General features: G+C 49.8%; 1 protein-coding gene across 1 annotated transcript; it reads left to right on the top strand.

Annotated features, from left to right (window-relative positions):
• Positions 1–9,533: 9,533 nt before the first annotated feature.
• Positions 9,534–13,895, top strand: IFNLR1 (interferon lambda receptor 1). Its single transcript, XM_027705994.1, has 7 exons — positions 9,534–9,591; positions 10,046–10,169; positions 10,409–10,590; positions 10,986–11,128; positions 11,644–11,800; positions 12,315–12,433; positions 12,632–13,895. The coding sequence occupies exons 1-7, from the start codon at positions 9,534–9,536 to the stop codon at positions 13,544–13,546; spliced, it is 1,698 nt and encodes a 565-aa protein (XP_027561795.1). The 3' UTR covers positions 13,547–13,895.
• Positions 13,896–16,556: the final 2,661 nt, after the last annotated feature.

Here is a 16,556-nt window from a genome sequence, read left to right as displayed (position 1 = left end):
ACTGGGGGCACCTCATCTCCTGCCCTCTGGGAATGTGATTCTGGCTCTGTAGGTTATCTGGGGTGGGGGAGGAAGCAGGGCAGAAGAACGAGGGGGTGCCGTGCAGCTGATTCTCATTAATTTTGGAAGGAGTTATAAAAAGTAAGCTTTAAAGTCTGTCCTAAATATAAGGATTCAGCTGATTGAGAGCTCATCTGCTTCTATCTCTTGGCTAATCGTGAATACACTTCTGCTGTGTCACTTCAAAGGCACGGCACAGCTGGGAGGGTTTTCATCAAAGCTTCTGCATGTCTGGGGGAGGTTTTCCCCCCCATGAATATACATCACTGGAGGCACCTTTTCCCAACTTTTCCCATGCCTCCCTCTGATTGATCCTCATTTCATTCAGATGAGCTCTTCCTCTCTGGATGGCTAAAGGGCAAGAGACAGCTCCCTCCAAAGCTTTCCCACTCTGCCTGGATGCCTCTCCGAAGATTTTCCTCTCATCAGAGTGGGGGAGGGAGGGAGCTGTTCAGACAAGAGATTGAGCCTTTAAATTAAATTCTTGTCATCTGAGGGCTGGGCCTGATAGCAGCGGGGGTGGGAAGTGTGTTCTCCCAGTATCTCTGGGATAACTCTGGCCAGATCCTGATGGAAATGGGGTAAATGTGCCGGTGGACTGATCTCAGCACTGGTATCACCCCAGCCAGGAGTCTCCACACCCCCCAGTGCCAGGCAGGAGGCTGTGGGGTGAAGCAGCACCATCCCCTGTGTGGCTGCCCCGCGGGGGTACGTGAGCTCCAGGGACTTGGAGCACTCGCTGGAATTGCTCAATTCCTCTCTTTTTTCGGTGGGGAAGGAGGGCCGGGCAGCCCGGTGGAATTTCAAACACTCAGCCACCCTCGGCCGGGCTGGGATTTCACAAGAGCCCAAGACCCAGCACGTGCAAAGTGCCGGTGGAAATGGGGGCCCCTGCGCGGATCTGGGATGGGAGCTCACCCCTCCTGGAAATTCTGGGCCCGGTGCCACTTGGTTACAGCACGTCTCCTGGCTGCTGGCCAGAGCAGAGGAGCCTCAACCTCATCCCAGCTCTCCTGCCCTCCACCCTCTAATTGCACGTTCCCCAGGGCCAAAATGACCCCAGCACTGCCAGGTCAGGACGCTGGGTGAGCACTCCTACACCCCTGGGAGGTTGGCCCGGAGGGGCGGGAACGTGATGCTCTGGATGATTTTTTTTTAAAAATGTTACAAATCTCCTGCGCAGCGATCCATGTAAAAGTGACCTCCTCGGAGATTATCCAGTGAGATCTTCCTCCATTCCAGTGAGACCCCTCAACACTCCCTCCCTGCAGAGCCACCGCCCTCCTGTCACCAGCCGGTTCCACACCGGTGTCCTCACAGCCTCCTGTGCGTCCTCTCAGCTCAGAGTCCCACAAACCCACACCTTGGACCTTTACCAGGAAGTTCAAACCAGGTCCCCAGGGACATGTCACCCTCATGGGGACTCTCCAACACCATAAACCTCTCTTGGCACCTATGAATCCTGTCCTCCATGCCCAGCTCCAGGCTGGAACCCTCCCCTCCACAGCAAGGGCCCCTCTGGAGAGGTATTTAAGGCCAGGTCAGGTGTGATGCTGCTCTTTGTGATCGGGACCTTTCTTCCCCCCAGACAGCGATGGGATTTCCCCCACACCAATCCCTGAATAGTTAATTGGATTGTGAATGGTTTATCACTTCTTTCACTGGGGTGTGTGGCTGGATTTACTTTGACACAAGCCCCTTTCTGAATTGCAAGTTGGCAACAATAAAAGGGAGAAGTCTTTAATTAGTTATCTGGCTAATTAACTTTTACAGCACTGTATAGCTTTGGCATCCAAATACTGCAATGCAAAACATTGCAAACATTCAAAGACTTCCCACCCCACCAGGAAGCTGCTGCCACCAGTGGTTGCAGGGGAAAAGCATCTGGTGCCTGGAAATCTGCCTCTCCCTGGGCTCCCTGCACACCCACCTCTGCAGATAACTCACCTTCTCATGGTGATGTTCAAATTAAGGATACAGAACATATACAGCATCCTCATGTTATAGAATCATGGAATCATTAAGGGTGGAAAAGACCTTTAAGGTCATCGTTGACCCAGCACCACTACCATGTTCACCACTAAAACATCCACATGTTTCCTGGACACTTCCAGGGATGGCAACTCCACCACTGCCCTGGGCAGCTTCTTCCAATGCTTTACAACCCTTTCAATGAAGAATTCCCTAATATGTAACCTAAAACTCCCCTGGCACAGCTTTAGGCCGTTTCCTCTCATCCTGTCCCTTGTTCCCTGGGAGTAGAGCCGAACACCCCCCCTTCCTCTTGTCAGGGAGTTGTAGAGAGTGAGGAGGTCTCCCCCAAGCATCCTTTTCTCCAGGCTGAGCCCCCCCAGCTCCCTCAGCCACTCCTGGTGCTCCAGCCCCTTCCCCAGCTCCGTTCCCTTCTCCAGACTCGCTCCAGCTCCACCTCACCCTTCTCCTTCCCAGTGTGTGCACTCCCTTTACCACTGGTAAAATACACTCAAGATCAAGTTTATCTCCTGCTCGCAAGGGGTGTGCAGAGATTCCTACTTCCCTGAGTTTCACAGTCAGGGCCATCCCACAGTCCTGAGCCAAGAGTGAAACCTCTCTCATCAGGCAGGGTGACGTCATATCACAGCGTTAAGGAACTGCTCCCCATGGGGGGGGGGTAAGCTCAGAATCCTGTGGGATGACCCCCAAGAGCAGGGTTTGGCTCGGGGAGCACAACAGGCAGGTTGCTGGAATTCAGTCTCTCTGTTGGAACACGCAGGGTCCCCAGCACTTTTCCCACGCTGGGAGCTGGGGGTTTCGGGAGGCTCGGTGCCCCCGGGACGTTCCCGTGTTGTTGTATCTGCACCTTGTGGGCAAGCACGTGTTTTCCTCCCCGTGCACTGGAGTTTCGCCGTTGCTGCATGTCCAGGCAGCTCCCTGCCTGCTCTCAGCCTCAGTGAAAAGGCACTGGGAAGGGAAGGGAAGGGAAGGGAAGGGGCAGGTTTCAGGGAAAGCAAGAGAAGCAGCGTAAAAAACGGGTCACCAGCTGGATCCCACTAAGCCACACATCCCACTGCCCCACTGCTCAGGGAGGCACAGAGGGAAAGGTCTGTCTGTGGTCAGGCTGGGATCCAAACTCTGCCTGCTTTGCTGGAGTTTGGATCTCAAGTGAGATCTGTTTAACCGCCGTATTTAATTTATTAACGGTAGAAAAGGATTTTGCTTTGCTGCCAGGTCCAAACCACCACATAAAATCAGGAGCAATGCTCTGCCCCCTTCCTGTTCCTGCCCCTGTGGGATCTGGGGATCAGCTGAATTTCCAGCTGACAGAAGTGCTGCCTTTGCTCAAGAGGCACGTTGTGCCTTTAGTGTTCCACAGTGGCTCCAGGACCTCAGTGCAGCAGCCCCGTGTTTGCACACCACAGACTGCACCCAAAACCCAGGTCACGGGGAAGGTAGAACTGAAGTCAGTTTGGAGCTGCAGAAAGAGGATCAAGGCCCAGCATGGGCATGAGAGATTCTTCTCCTTGTTCATTTGTTGATTAAACCTCTTACAGGGGCTGATTTCACTCTGTGAGTGCAGGGTTTGCTGAGGAAACAAAAAATCTCTGCAGATTTGCACTTGCTAAATGATCAAGCAGCAAGGGACAGGGAAGGAAGGATGGGTTGGATCACTGACACAGGGAAGGTTCTCTCTCCCTGTACCAGAGGAGGATCTAAACTTGGAAGGGACAGAGATGCCTGTATTCTCCCCCTGCAGAAGCAGACTATTAAATGTGTACACCCTTTAAATCATGGCCCTTGTATCAGGAGCTGTGTCAGCCCCAGTTGCTGTGCACAGGCAAAGCCCTGAGTTCCTTTAAGAACCCTCCCCCAGAAGAAAAAAATAAAGGAGATTAAATGATTCATAGCACTTGTATGGGGAAAACTTTATGGGCTTGTTTTTGCTTTTGCTTTTCATTTTAAGTCTTTTCAGGCTCAGTTTAAAAAACAAATCAAGCCCATTCTCTTCCCTTCCTCCTGGTGACAGGTTGCCCAGATGCCTGTCTGGGTCAAGGGGACACTGCTGCATTTTGTTTTACCATCTGGCATCACCCAGCTCTGCAGATTTTTTTTTAACCTCTTTGTTCTCAGTAGCATTTTGTTCTTTGCTAACCCCAAGTTTGCTTCCCTGAACCTTCCAAAGTAATTCCCATCGACTGCACCACTCAGCAGCCTGTGTGTGTGTGTAAACCATGGCAGTGCCAGGGCTGTTTCCAGGCACAAAGAGGAGGAAATTTCCCCTTAGGAGCCACAGAAGATCAAGTGCCCCCCCAGCTCCACGTCAGAGCTAAGCCCCTCCAACAAAAAGCTTTCCAGGGAGAGACAAGAAGGTTCCAGGTCCCCACAGCCAGGATGGAGCTGGCAGGGTGTTGGCAGTGCCAGGTTGTCCCTGGGATCTCTCTCCTCCCCTCGGGGTGTCCCTGCACCCGCTGCCAACGCCACACGCGGGGCGGGGGCTGTTTCCACACTCCTGTTCCTGGATGACACGGGTGCCTTTGCCACCCAGCTCGTCCTACAGACCTACATAAGCCAGGGAGAACAAGGGAGAGCTGGGCAGAAGAGCTGCCAGAGAGGTGAACACGGCGTGGGGTACAGTGATCCCTGCACCTCAGGGCCAAAGTTGTCCTTTCCTTGTGAGGAACTCGGGATAGGGGAGGAAGTTTCCAAAACTAGTGACTCGTTTGGATATTTTCTGCCCCTCCCCTAAGCATAGGTTTCCTTGTAAAACAGGATGTTTTCCCCCCAGAAATTACAAGTGGTTTCCAGAGAAAACTTTGGAGGTGTGTAAAGTCTCACTTTCAGTTTCAAATTATGTTTTTATGTTTGGTTTGGGGCTGAGGGATATTTTCTCTTCAGACACTGCCACGCTCGTTCACTTTTCCAAGCAGATGGTGAAAAAACGTTGAAGGAAAAATTAATCTCCTGCCCTCAGATTTTGCTTTGCCCAGCTCTGAAGACAGGCCCACGTGGCACACTTTTACCACCATGGTTGGCAGAGGGTGGGTTTAGATTGGATATTGGAAATTCTCCCCTGTGAGGGTGGGGAGGCCCTGGCACAGGTTGCCCAGAGAAGCTGTGGCTGCCCCATCCCTGGAAGTGTCCAAGGCCAGGCTGGACAGGGCTTGGAGCCACCTGGGATGGTGGAAGGTGTCCCTGCCCATGGCAGGGGGTGGAATGAGATGAGCTTTAAGGTCCCTTCCAATCCAAACCATTCTAGGATTCTATGATTCACAGTTGTATCAGCTCCACCACCTCCAGAAATAAAGAGATTAAGCCAAGGAAAGCAGTCTCACACTGGTGAAGACTCCAGCTCCACCTGGAAGTTCTGCAGGTCACTTCCCAAGTCAAAGACATTATTTTCTCACTGACACAATTTTCCTGTGCCTCAGTCCCTGTGTGCACAGTACCTGAGCACACATCCGTGGTGAGAGGGATCTGGGGTGATGTTCCAGGGAAATGCTGAGGAATGCTCCGGGTCTGTGGGCTGTGGGAGCACAGGGACAGCCCAGGGACGGGTGGCAGGGGCTGCCAGGACTGTCTGAGGCATCATCACACCCTCAGCGGGAAGTTAATTAAACTGCAGGGAAGGAAAAGACCATTTAAAAAGCTGAGTCTGGGCGACTAAAGGCCTTAGTCACTCAGTGATGAAGATCTTAAGCAAAATCTGCTTTTAAAACAGTATTTATCTGGATCATGTTCCTTTAAGAAATGTCTCAAATCACCCAGTGAGGGCTGCTGGGAAATGTCACTCTTGTTCCCTGACACTTTTGGTGTCCAGAAGGTTTGTGACAACTACCACCTCCTATCCCCACCTGCAGCTGAGCAATCCCACAGCACAGAGCTGCCAGAGCTGATAGAGAAGAACAACTTCTGACCTGAAGAAACTGAAAAAAATTTCTTCCCCAGATATGTCGAGTCGAAACTTTCTGGTGTTCCAATAGAAACCTTCTCCAAATACACTTTCTGGTTTCATTTGGGAAAAGAAAAGCTCTTAACACTCAGAAAGAAACAAAAAAATCAACTGTGAAAGTCTACGTGGAGGCTATTTCAGAAATACTGAAAACATTCCCCAGCCCTGGGAGTGTCCAAGGCCAGGTTGGACGGGGTTTGGAGCAACCTGGGCTAGTAGCAGGTTCCCTGCCCGTGGCAGGGGGTGGAAGGAGATGAGCTTTAAGGTCCCTCCCAACCCAAACCACTCTGTGATTCCGTGATTCATCCAACCCCCCGCACAACGTGGTGGTGATGGAAATGTGAGAGCACACTGGAAACGTTAATCACGCTGCACTTATGGATCAGTGGTTCCCCGTGGTGCCATTTGTACCAGAAATGCCCTGTTATGTTGTTTAATCTGTGGATGTTCTTTATTCCCCAGGCTCAGTCACCCTCCCAGGCTCTCAGAACGCAGCACACACAGTTCTGGGTGGGGTGAGAGCAAAAGGAAGGAGCTGGGGTGACTTGATGCTGCCTGTTGCTTCCAAAGGCTTCACAAAATCAAACCACAGCCCCAACTGTGCCTCCTCCCAAGGGTGACACTGTGTTTCCTGCAGTGCCCTTCCTCAAGATGGGCAGATACCCGTCAGTGTGACTCAGGAAAGGTTGCAGGGTTTGCCCCTGTGGGCTGAATCAGCTGCTGCTCGTGGAGAGGGAAGGGGTGGCACATGGAGAGTCCCCCAGGTATCACAGAGCATGCAAAGGTGGAGGATGAGGCTGTGGAATGTACTGTGGAATGACAACCCCATCCCAAAGCATTTCACGGAATCACAGAATGATTCACAGAATCACAGATTATCCTGATCTGGAAGGAACCCACAAGGATCATCCAGTCCAATTCCTGGCTCTGCCCAGACACCCCAACAATCCCATCCTGGCCCTCAGAGTGTTGTCCAAACCCTCCTGGAGCTCTGGCAGCCTTGGGGCTGTGCCCACTGCCCTGGGGAGCCTGGTCAGTGCCAACCACCCTCTGGGGGAAGGACCTTTCCTGATATTAAGGATAGAAGAGGACCACAGTGGGGCCAAGCAGGGTCATCCTAGAGCACATTGCACAGGATTGCATCCAGGTGGCTCTTGAATAAGGATATTTGGGTATTTATGCTCAATATGTGTAAAACAGTGGGAGGACTTGGGCACAGCTGCTTATTTGCCCAAGGAGGAAGAGTGTTCTCATTCCCCTGCAGCAGCAGCTCCCCTGCCTGCATCATAAGGTCGTCACAGGCCACAGACCCCCCAGCAGCCCCCCAGCACCGTGCAGCTGAGCATCCTGCCCTTCCCACAGGTGACAGTCCTGCACCTGATCCCTTCCCTGCCTGGGCACCCACAGCCGGGGACAGAGGGGAGTGGGGCAGGAGAGCAGAACTTTGCCCTGTGTGCCCTCCGTGAGAGGATGCTGTGGGAACACGCAGCAGGGCACGGCCCGGACCGGGGGTGCTGAGCAGTGCGGAGGGCGGAGGGAGTTCCAGCGCTTTGCCAAAGTTTCAGATCGGTGTCGCTCGGAGGAAAAGCGTGTTTTGTTTGATGGGCAGCGACACCTCGTGGCATTGGCCACCCCCTGTGCCAGCAGCGCACCGGGATTTCCTGGGACAGGCGTGCTAAAATCAGGGGGAGTTTTGCCTCAGAGGCCGGTGGAGCCCAGATTTCAGGGCAGAAGTTTCACAGGAAATGATGATGATGATGATGGTGATGATGATGTCAAGATTCACCTCTTGCAAGTGCTGACTAAAAATCACACTACATCTTTTGAGAGAAGCTGCCTGAGGGTTCTTAGCAAGACCTTAATGACTGGTCCTGGAACTGCTTCCCATTCTGCCCAGGCTGGCACAGGAAGCACAAGATCCACGTGTTGGTCCTGGCTCTGCAGTCTGGATGCTGAAGGGGAATAGACCCTCCAGATCCTTTGCTTTGGGTTTTTCCTTATACAGTATTATAGGGTTTTTTTGCGGAAGAAAGAGAAACTTCATAAAAACTAAATGAAATTAAACAGAGGTAACAAAACAGCCAAGGAAAAGTTCCAGTAACAGAAGCCCATGGTGAGAAGAAATGGAGATTTGTGGAGTAAATTGTGACTGAAGAAAACTCATAACTTTGCCTCCTCATATGGCTCAAATCATACCACGTTCATGGAAATGAGACACTTGATGCATTCCTGGTAAAAACAGAGGCTTTGGCAGCACAAACCCAGCTCCATCAGCCTTCTCCCTCTTAGTACCCAGACCCTGACACTCACAGGAGCAGCAACAAACTGTCTGTTGGGCTGGGTGAGTTTTCCAACTGGGGAAGAGCCAGGAAAACCCCTTTTCCCTAAGCTGTAACTTCATTGACTCATTCCCTTTCCTCATGGCACAGGCCTGGAGGTGACTGTGATGGGAAAGCAGGAGAGCAGATGTGCCAAACAACAGCACAACCCATCCAGGGATTTCCCCCCTTCTCTCCCTGTGCACAGGATGCAGTGGCACAGCTATTCCAAGTGCATCCCCCTGGGCATTGTACTTGTAAAGTGGCTGAGCCAGGATATTTCCTGATTTTCTGATGCACACAGAACAAAACTGCTGCTCCTTGGCTTTGCTTCAGGAAGAACCGTGAGGGTGTGGGGCACAGCAGCAACTTAGGAACTGGGCTGTGCCCCAGGAGAGCTCTGGAGTTGAAAGCAACCTTGTTGTGAGGACATAAACACCTTGAGAGTCTTATGGCTGCAAATTCCAAGGCCACCAGCCGGTGTGCTCATGGATCTGGGAGTACAGGGGCCAAGCACCACCCGTGTGCTGGCTCAGCCCTGGCAGCGGGTCCTGATCCTCAGGGAGATTTTTGGTCTCCTGACAAAAAATTGGTAACTAAGGTACAGGGAAGCTGCAGCACTGGCATTCAGGAAATACAGGATTTAGCAGATGGATCCATGTCCTTTCACTTGCCCACAGTGGGAAGGGGCAGATCCCTGTCCCACCTCTGGCACCTTACCCCTGCATCTGGGAAGTGGAGTGATTCCCTGACTCCTGAAAAACGTGAAGGTGACAGAAATAAAGAGAAAATCCTCTATCTCTTGTAAACACCGGGCTATGAGAGCACCCCACCCTCCCGGTTTTTATTGCTGGTGGTTATAAATAGATTCCTCCAGCAGTGACACCTTAGTTGATTTCTATTAATATTTCACAGACACGCAGGTACATTCCAAAGGTCTGATTTCTAACGAGGTTGGGCTGGGCTTCCTCTGCGTTCCACAGCCTGTGCCGAGGTGCACTGGAGGGCGTAGTACTGCAACCTTTCACTCCTCCTTTCCCCAAAATTCCTCTCCCACGGGCTCCTTGCCCGGTCCAACGTGCAGGGTTGTGCTTGGCTGTACCAGGAAGGGAGGGCGTTCCGTGTGTGTGCGGGGCATTAACTCCAGCATCCCCTGGATTCACACAACTTCAGCCAAGAAAAACAGCGCCATGAAAAGGCGTCGAGGGAGGAAAGATGTGACCAGCGGGATGTTCTCCTGGAGGGTCAGAGTCCTGATGGCTCTGTGCTTCCTGCACCAGGCTCAAGGTTTGTTACTTTTCCTTTCACAACGTGGCTTTGCTTGTAGGAGGAGAGACAGACACGGGTAAATTTTGAGCAGTTTGAATGGGAATGATTCACACAAAGTGAGTTATTCCACGGCAAAGACAATTTAAAATCTGTCTATAGAAGGGGTCTTGTTGAGGGCTAGTGATGGATGTCCTGGTCTGCCAGGAAAAATAGGTGCCAGGAAAGTCCATGTGGCAGAGCTGGATGCTGCACCTCGCTGCATTCCTGGCAGGATCTGCCTGGGAGGATGTTTTACAAGAAATGAGAAAAAAAAAATTACTGTATCATACCTGCTTCCATAGCCAATTTCCAGCTTTAAATGAACTGAGCTACTCTGCCTCGAATTTTGACACCACCTTAATCAAACCCAGGTGATATTTCCTATCCCCAAAGATATTTTTAAATAATCCACATGATTTTCCCTTTTGATCAGGTCATGTTCGACTTCTCCCTCCTCAGAATGTTACACTGCTGTCAAAGGATTTTGAAATGATTGTGACATGGGCTCCAGGAGAAGGGTCTCCCCAAGATGTGACATACACTGTGAGTTATGAAAGGTAAGTCTGATTGAAGGTGTGGCACAGGGCAAACAACTATGCAACCTCTATTAATCAATGTCTTAATGATCAGTGAACTTTCACTGAAACCAAACGTTATCCAGGTGGAAAGTGCTCCAAACTCCAAGCAAGATTTGGGATCCATCCTCCAAAACACTCCCTTATTTTGCTGTACAAGTTATAGCAAAACAACACGTTTAATATTATGGTAATTATGGCGTGGTTGTTTCTTCTTTCAGCAAGGATCACGAGGGCAAATGGCTGGAGGTTCCTCATTGCAACAACATTCCCACAACCTCTTGCATTCTGACTTGTGAGCCTTCAAACATCTACGCTGAGGTCCGGGCTCGAGTCAGAGCTGTTTCAGGACGACTCCAGTCCCGCTGGGTAAAATCCCGGTTCAAGGATTATTATTCAGCAGGTGAGTGTCTGGGTGGAGGGACATCCCAGCATCAGTGTTGGCTGAGCAAAAGAACAGATCACACACCACAGAAACAGAAATCAGGAGCTTTGCTCCAGGAGCACAAACTGCAGCGAGCCCTGATCGTTTGAAAATTAAATTTGCGGCAAGAGTTGTCAGAATTTGTTCATCAGAGCTCCAGGTGAACAAACTGGCTTCAAGCTTTCCATACACCAGCATGTGGGGTAAAAAAGGTGTTCCATATACCAGCATATATATGCTGGTTTCCATATACCAGCATATACCAGTATGTGGGGTAAAAAAGGTGTTCCTCTGCCTCCCTCCCAGTGTGGATCAGTCACAGAAAGGTAAGACCCAAGCAAGCACCGTTCTCATGTCTGGTTGCTCCATTACAGTGGAACTGGCTCCCCCTGTGCTCATCCTGAAGGTCAAGGAGAATTTAATCCATGTGAGTGCCTCCTTCCCTTTGCCCAAGTGTGTGGAGAAACTCACTTGGAAGTACGAACTGAACTACTGGAAAGCTGGATCTGAACACAAGGTCAGTAAAAGTGGCAGTTCTTGGGGGGGAAAGGAGGAACCATGTCCAGCTTGAACTGACACAGCTTCAAATTTCTGGATCCAGGGCCTAGGGAGAAGGAACTGGCCAAACCAGAGTTAAACCAAAGCCAGAGGAAAAAAGTAGATGTGAGTGCATGTGTGTGTGTTGTGTGTGTTGTGTGTGTTGTGTGTGTGTGCCTCCTTATTTTATTGTCAGTCCCCTATTTTTATCAGGAATTTTTATTGACACTACAGTCAATATCTGAGGTTTAAAACAACCAGGTCAGGTACCACTAGCAGCATTCCCTGGCAGAACAGAGCACAGCACAGCTGGAAATCCCACCCTGGGATCCATAACCCTGGGAGAGATGCTTGCTTGGAGTGTCTGTCCATGCACCTCCCAACCCCTGAAGCCACACAAAGTAACCAAGGGAATCATGGGCTGAAATGGTAGAGAAACACCACCCAAACAGTGAAAGAACCATCTCTCCAATCCTCTGTTTTGTTTCCAAACAGAAGAAATATGAAGATAAATTCAGGAGGGACTCAGTGACTATTAATACCACTGCACTCAGAGGCAACTACTGCTTTAGTGCCAGATCAATCTACGAAAGCTACCCCACAAAATACAGCGAATTCTCCCCACCAGTGTGTGTGCCATTAAACCACAAAGGTATGTGGACCTTTTTCTGGTCCTTCCCAGAAAAGGATGTGGTGGGACATCGAATGGGATTGGGGCAAGTCAAAGATTTCCACCAAAACTGGCTCTTCAAAAACAACAACAACAACAACAACGGGCTTCCTGTTAAAGGGTTGGATTTTCTAGTGAACGGTTCCTGCTTTCTGGAGAAACATTTTCACTTAAAAAAGCCAACCCTGAAATTTTTGCTGAACATCCTGAATGTTGTACTTGAGTTGTGCTCTTGAGGGAAATTTTGGGGAAAATATGTGAATAAAGCTTCACATTTTCCCTGATCCAAGTAAAGCATTGGCTGGTATCAACATTCCTTTGTGGCCACGACTTAGAGTCTGATCTTAGGCAGGTCTGTTCTCCTTCCTCTGCATTTGCAAAATACAGATCCTGAGCCCACCATTTTTTGAGATTTCTGAAAGAACAGCTGAATATAAAACCCACAATTGCTACGAAAACAGCACCGACGGGAGATTATTTTTTTCTTCTTCATCAGTGAAGTTCCCACTTCCTGCCACGATCCCTGTGTTTGTCCTCCCCATCTTCCTGATCGGTGCCTTCATCCTCTGCCTTTTGAAACAAGATGCCAAGCAAAGGAAGATGCCTCAGGCTCTGGTATGGCCCAGATTCTGGGGTCCCCTCCTGACTCAAAGTCTTGCTGGTTTTCAGAGGGGAACTGGGGAGGAGTTGGGGGGGGGTTCTGCACGTCTCAGTTTTATGTTCTTAAGTCCCACTTTAAGTAGGGTTTCCTGTATCCAAACTTTTATTTTAAAAGCATCACTAACTCACTGTCTCCCTCCTTTTCCCTGGCAGGATTTTCGTCGCTTCCAAGCTGCTGGAGCAGCTTTTCCCTCGGAGCTCAGTGAGAAGGAATTCTGCAGCGATGATCTGAGCTGCACAGAGAAGCCAAGGGCACAAAGGAAGACAGGCAGAGCCTTAGCAAGGAACAACCTACCACGGGTGGCGTCTTTCCTATCACCATCATCATCATCAGATGATGAGGAGGAGGAGGAGGAGGAAGAAGACAGCGGTACTTTCATCCCATACAACCAAGTGACTCGCTTTTCAAAGGGACATCTCAACTGCCAACCACCCCAAGCAGTTCAGGGGAAAACAAGCTTGGATTCAGGAACTGGAGGTCTCTCTCTGGACAGTGAATCTCTGCTTGACCTCAGAACCTCGGGTTTCTCTTCCTTCCCAGAGAGAAAGGACGAGGTGGACACCTCAGGATCCCAAGTAAATGAGGAGGCATCCCTTTCTCACTGTTCCTCTTTAGGGACAATATCCCTCACTGAGGTGAGATTCCCAGGTTTCAGTGACCAGCACGAGGCAGACAGGGGTGAGAGCCTGGAAATGACCCTCCTTCATCCACTGATGGAGGGGGTTTGTGCCAAAGGCCCTCCTGGTGAGCACCACCCGCAGCAGGAGGGTCATCACTTCACCAGGTATTACCAGAAATCAGTCACTGACCTGCAGGTGCAGATCCGTGGGACATCCCAGCTCTGGAAGGATCCCAACATCCAGCTGCTCATCCCCTTACACACTCTGCAGGTGGCAGCAGATGAAGGGATCTCGAGTGACTGTGACAGCGACAGTTCTACCGAAGGGACACCTCCCACATCCACGGTGCTGAGTGACACCTTTGGACCCTCAAACACGGGGGACAAATATGATCCAAAGTTTCAATTCAAAGGCTACAGCCATGCACATTACTTGGGAAGGACCTAGAGTACCCAGAGTGCCTGGAAAATGCTGCAGAGCTCCAGATATCCAGGCAAAAATACCCGAACAAGGACAAATATCTTGAGAGTGACGCTGGTTTTTTATTTATTCACTTGGAGTTTTCTCTGCTGATGTCTGGCCTATCAAGGCATATGACTTTAGGGACACAGAAGGTGTAATTCATTTCTCAGTAACCTCTGTACACTGTCCCAATGTACTGTGATAAGGTGTTCAGGCTCTGATTAGAGCCAGGGGTGAGTCAGGCAGAGGTTTCACACAGCAAACAGGCACTGCCTCCTGTTCACCCAGAACTTCAGAGCAAGGGAACTGCTACATGTGAGTTATGAAAGGCAAAACCACGACCCAGACTCGTGTGAAACCATCAGCTGGGCCCTGAAAACACAGTGTTGTGCCTGCACGTTGATTTGGAGGAGATTTTAAACTGTTAATGTCACATTTGCTCCTCCATAACTGCAGAACTGCACCTCTGCTGGAGATTCAGGAGAATCTCACCTTACAAAGAATCTGTCACCTTACAGAGACAGTCAGCAACATCTGTTTTTTGTGGGATGGAAAGTTCTCTATCTCAGCCTACAGATATCACCTTCTGTGTTCCAACAGAGGGAGAAATATGCAGCATGTTTGTTTATTTATTTTTTGTTTTATATGAATATACTTACTGAAGCTGGAACTCCTGCTGTGCAGAGTGTCTGAGAGCAATAATATTTTGATATTTTGATATATAACTCCATGTGTATGTGTTTTTGTGTCCCAGAGCTACAAAGGGTGACTGCAGCTCACCCTGAAAAATATTACATTTTAAAACAAGACCCCACCCGGGCCTTCCTAATGCTTTGGTTGGAGTAGAATCCTATGAGACTTCCCAGACAGGCCATCCTGGTCACTGAAAAAACAGGACTGTGACTCTCTCTGAACAAAGAATCATGGAGTGGTTTGGATTGGAAGTGACCTGAAAGCTCATTTCATTCCAGTCCCCTGTCATGGGCAGGGACACCTTCCACTAGCCCAGGTTGCTCCAACCTGGCCTTGGGCACTCCCAGGGATGGGGCAGCCACAGCTTCTCTGGGCAACCTGTGCCAGGGCCTCACCACCCACACAGGGAACAATTTCTTCCTTATATCTAATCTAGATCTCCCCTCTGTGAGTTTAAAGCCATTATCCCTTGTCCTATCACTATGTGCCCTTGTAAAAAGTCTTTTTACACTGAAGTATAAAGAGAGAGCCTTTGTGTGGAGGACACACCGAAAAGCAAAGCCTTAAAAGAAAGAGGGAAACACCCCCCAGCCATTCTCTGCATTCAGGGAGAGTTGTCTCAGATGAGGGAAGGGTGTTGATGGAGGGTATTAAAGCTGAAATCTTTAGAGAATCAGGAGAACAATATTTGAAAGGGGGAGGGGGTGATAGGAGGGGTTGGGAGCGGCTTTGAAGCAAGATGTGCTAATTAAGGGCCTGAATGAAAGTGGGAGGTTGGAGAAAGGACCCATCAACTAGAATTATCCTTTTTTTTCTTGCCTGTCCTCTGCAAAGTGTCCTTTGGTACATCCTGCATTGTGATCCCTCCAGTCCATTTAGAAAGATACAGATGATACAAACATAATCACCACCCAATTTCTTGTGCAATCAAGGAAAAACCCCCAGGCTTTGAGTTACAGGAAGCTCTGGAGTTGTGTAACCTCTGCAAAATTATTTTGACATGTCACAGCTCTGCAAACAGAGCCTGGGATCAGTTCTTTGTCTTTCCAGGGAGCTGAGGGCCAGGTGAGCTGCACAGGGGGAGGCAGCATCCCACTCCTCCACCTTTTCTTTCAGCAGGGCCTGAGACCTGTTTTCCGCTGCAAAAGGGTCAGAGCACAGTGCTGCCTCTTCCAGAGCCACCAGTCCTTATCAAAGCATCAGAGAATCATTTCATTCCAAAAAAACCTTTCAGACCATCAAGTCCAGCTGTTAAACCCAGCACTGCCAAGTCCAGCAGGTCCCCAGGTGCCACATTCACACATGTAGCAGTCACCAGGTTTGCTGCAGCCCCCCCAGACTGTGAGGGAGCTGAAAGTTTGAGGAGGTTTGGAAGTTCTAAGCCAAGTGCTTAATTTCAAACTTGAAAGCAGAGATTTGGAAACCTTCAGGCACCTAAAGATTCAGGGAGGTGCTTCCTGGGCTGTTCAAAAGGTGGCATCTCGCTAGAAATAAGGGCAGGAATAAAGCTGGAAGTTATATTCTCAAAACTAAAATCTCAGGTGCAACCCAAGGTCCGTCATCCCTGCCCTGTCACACAGCAGAGGCACAAGGCAGTGACGTGAGTGAAGGAAAAAAGTGGAAATACTTTAGCAGGTCATTCAGGGAACACCCTAACAAAGAGTTATAGGTAATTAGATGTGGGCCACACTGGTGGATAGGTGTGTCTTGTTTAACACACCTGTGAGGCTGCTGCCTTTGTCCAGGTGAGGTGAGAAAGACAAAATGCCCAGTGGTGCATCATGGCGTGGTTGGAGCCCCGTTAACACCCCAGCAGAGCAGGGAACAGAAAGAGCTTCAGGAACAGACAATCCAGGAGGTGAAGAGGGAAGCAGAAGGGGGAACTGGAATTTGTGGAATTTAGTGGTACTTGAGCTTTATTCAATGGTCCAGTTAGTCCTGGGCAAAGCTGAGGGCTGAGGGCAGGACCCTCAGTTGTGAAGAGGGGATAAGATAAAGCAGAGGAATGAGCCAGGGAGGTTATCCAGTTTATGAAAAAGGAATAGCCACACTATAAATATTCAAAAGCAGTGGCTCAGGGAGTGTCCTAAGCCTCAAACACAGGCTGCACGTGTGAAGCCTTCTCCTCCTGGGACATCTTGGGTAAAACAAGCAGCATGCAGAGGTACCAGTTCTCAAGTGTTTTACACACCTGGTGGTTCTAAACCTGCATCTCCTGGAGATTTCAGTTTTGATGGAAGAAGGAAATGTCTTTCCCTCTTCTGAGAAAAACCTGAACATTTAATTTAATAACACCTTAAAT

Source organism: Neopelma chrysocephalum, unplaced genomic scaffold (genome assembly GCF_003984885.1).
Source record: "Neopelma chrysocephalum unplaced genomic scaffold, ASM398488v2 Primary Assembly neopelma1_361, whole genome shotgun sequence".
NCBI classification, from domain to species: Eukaryota; Metazoa; Chordata; class Aves; order Passeriformes; family Pipridae; genus Neopelma; species Neopelma chrysocephalum.
The sequence above is the reverse complement of the archived record's forward strand: the minus strand, read 5'-3'. Positions and strand labels throughout refer to the sequence as shown.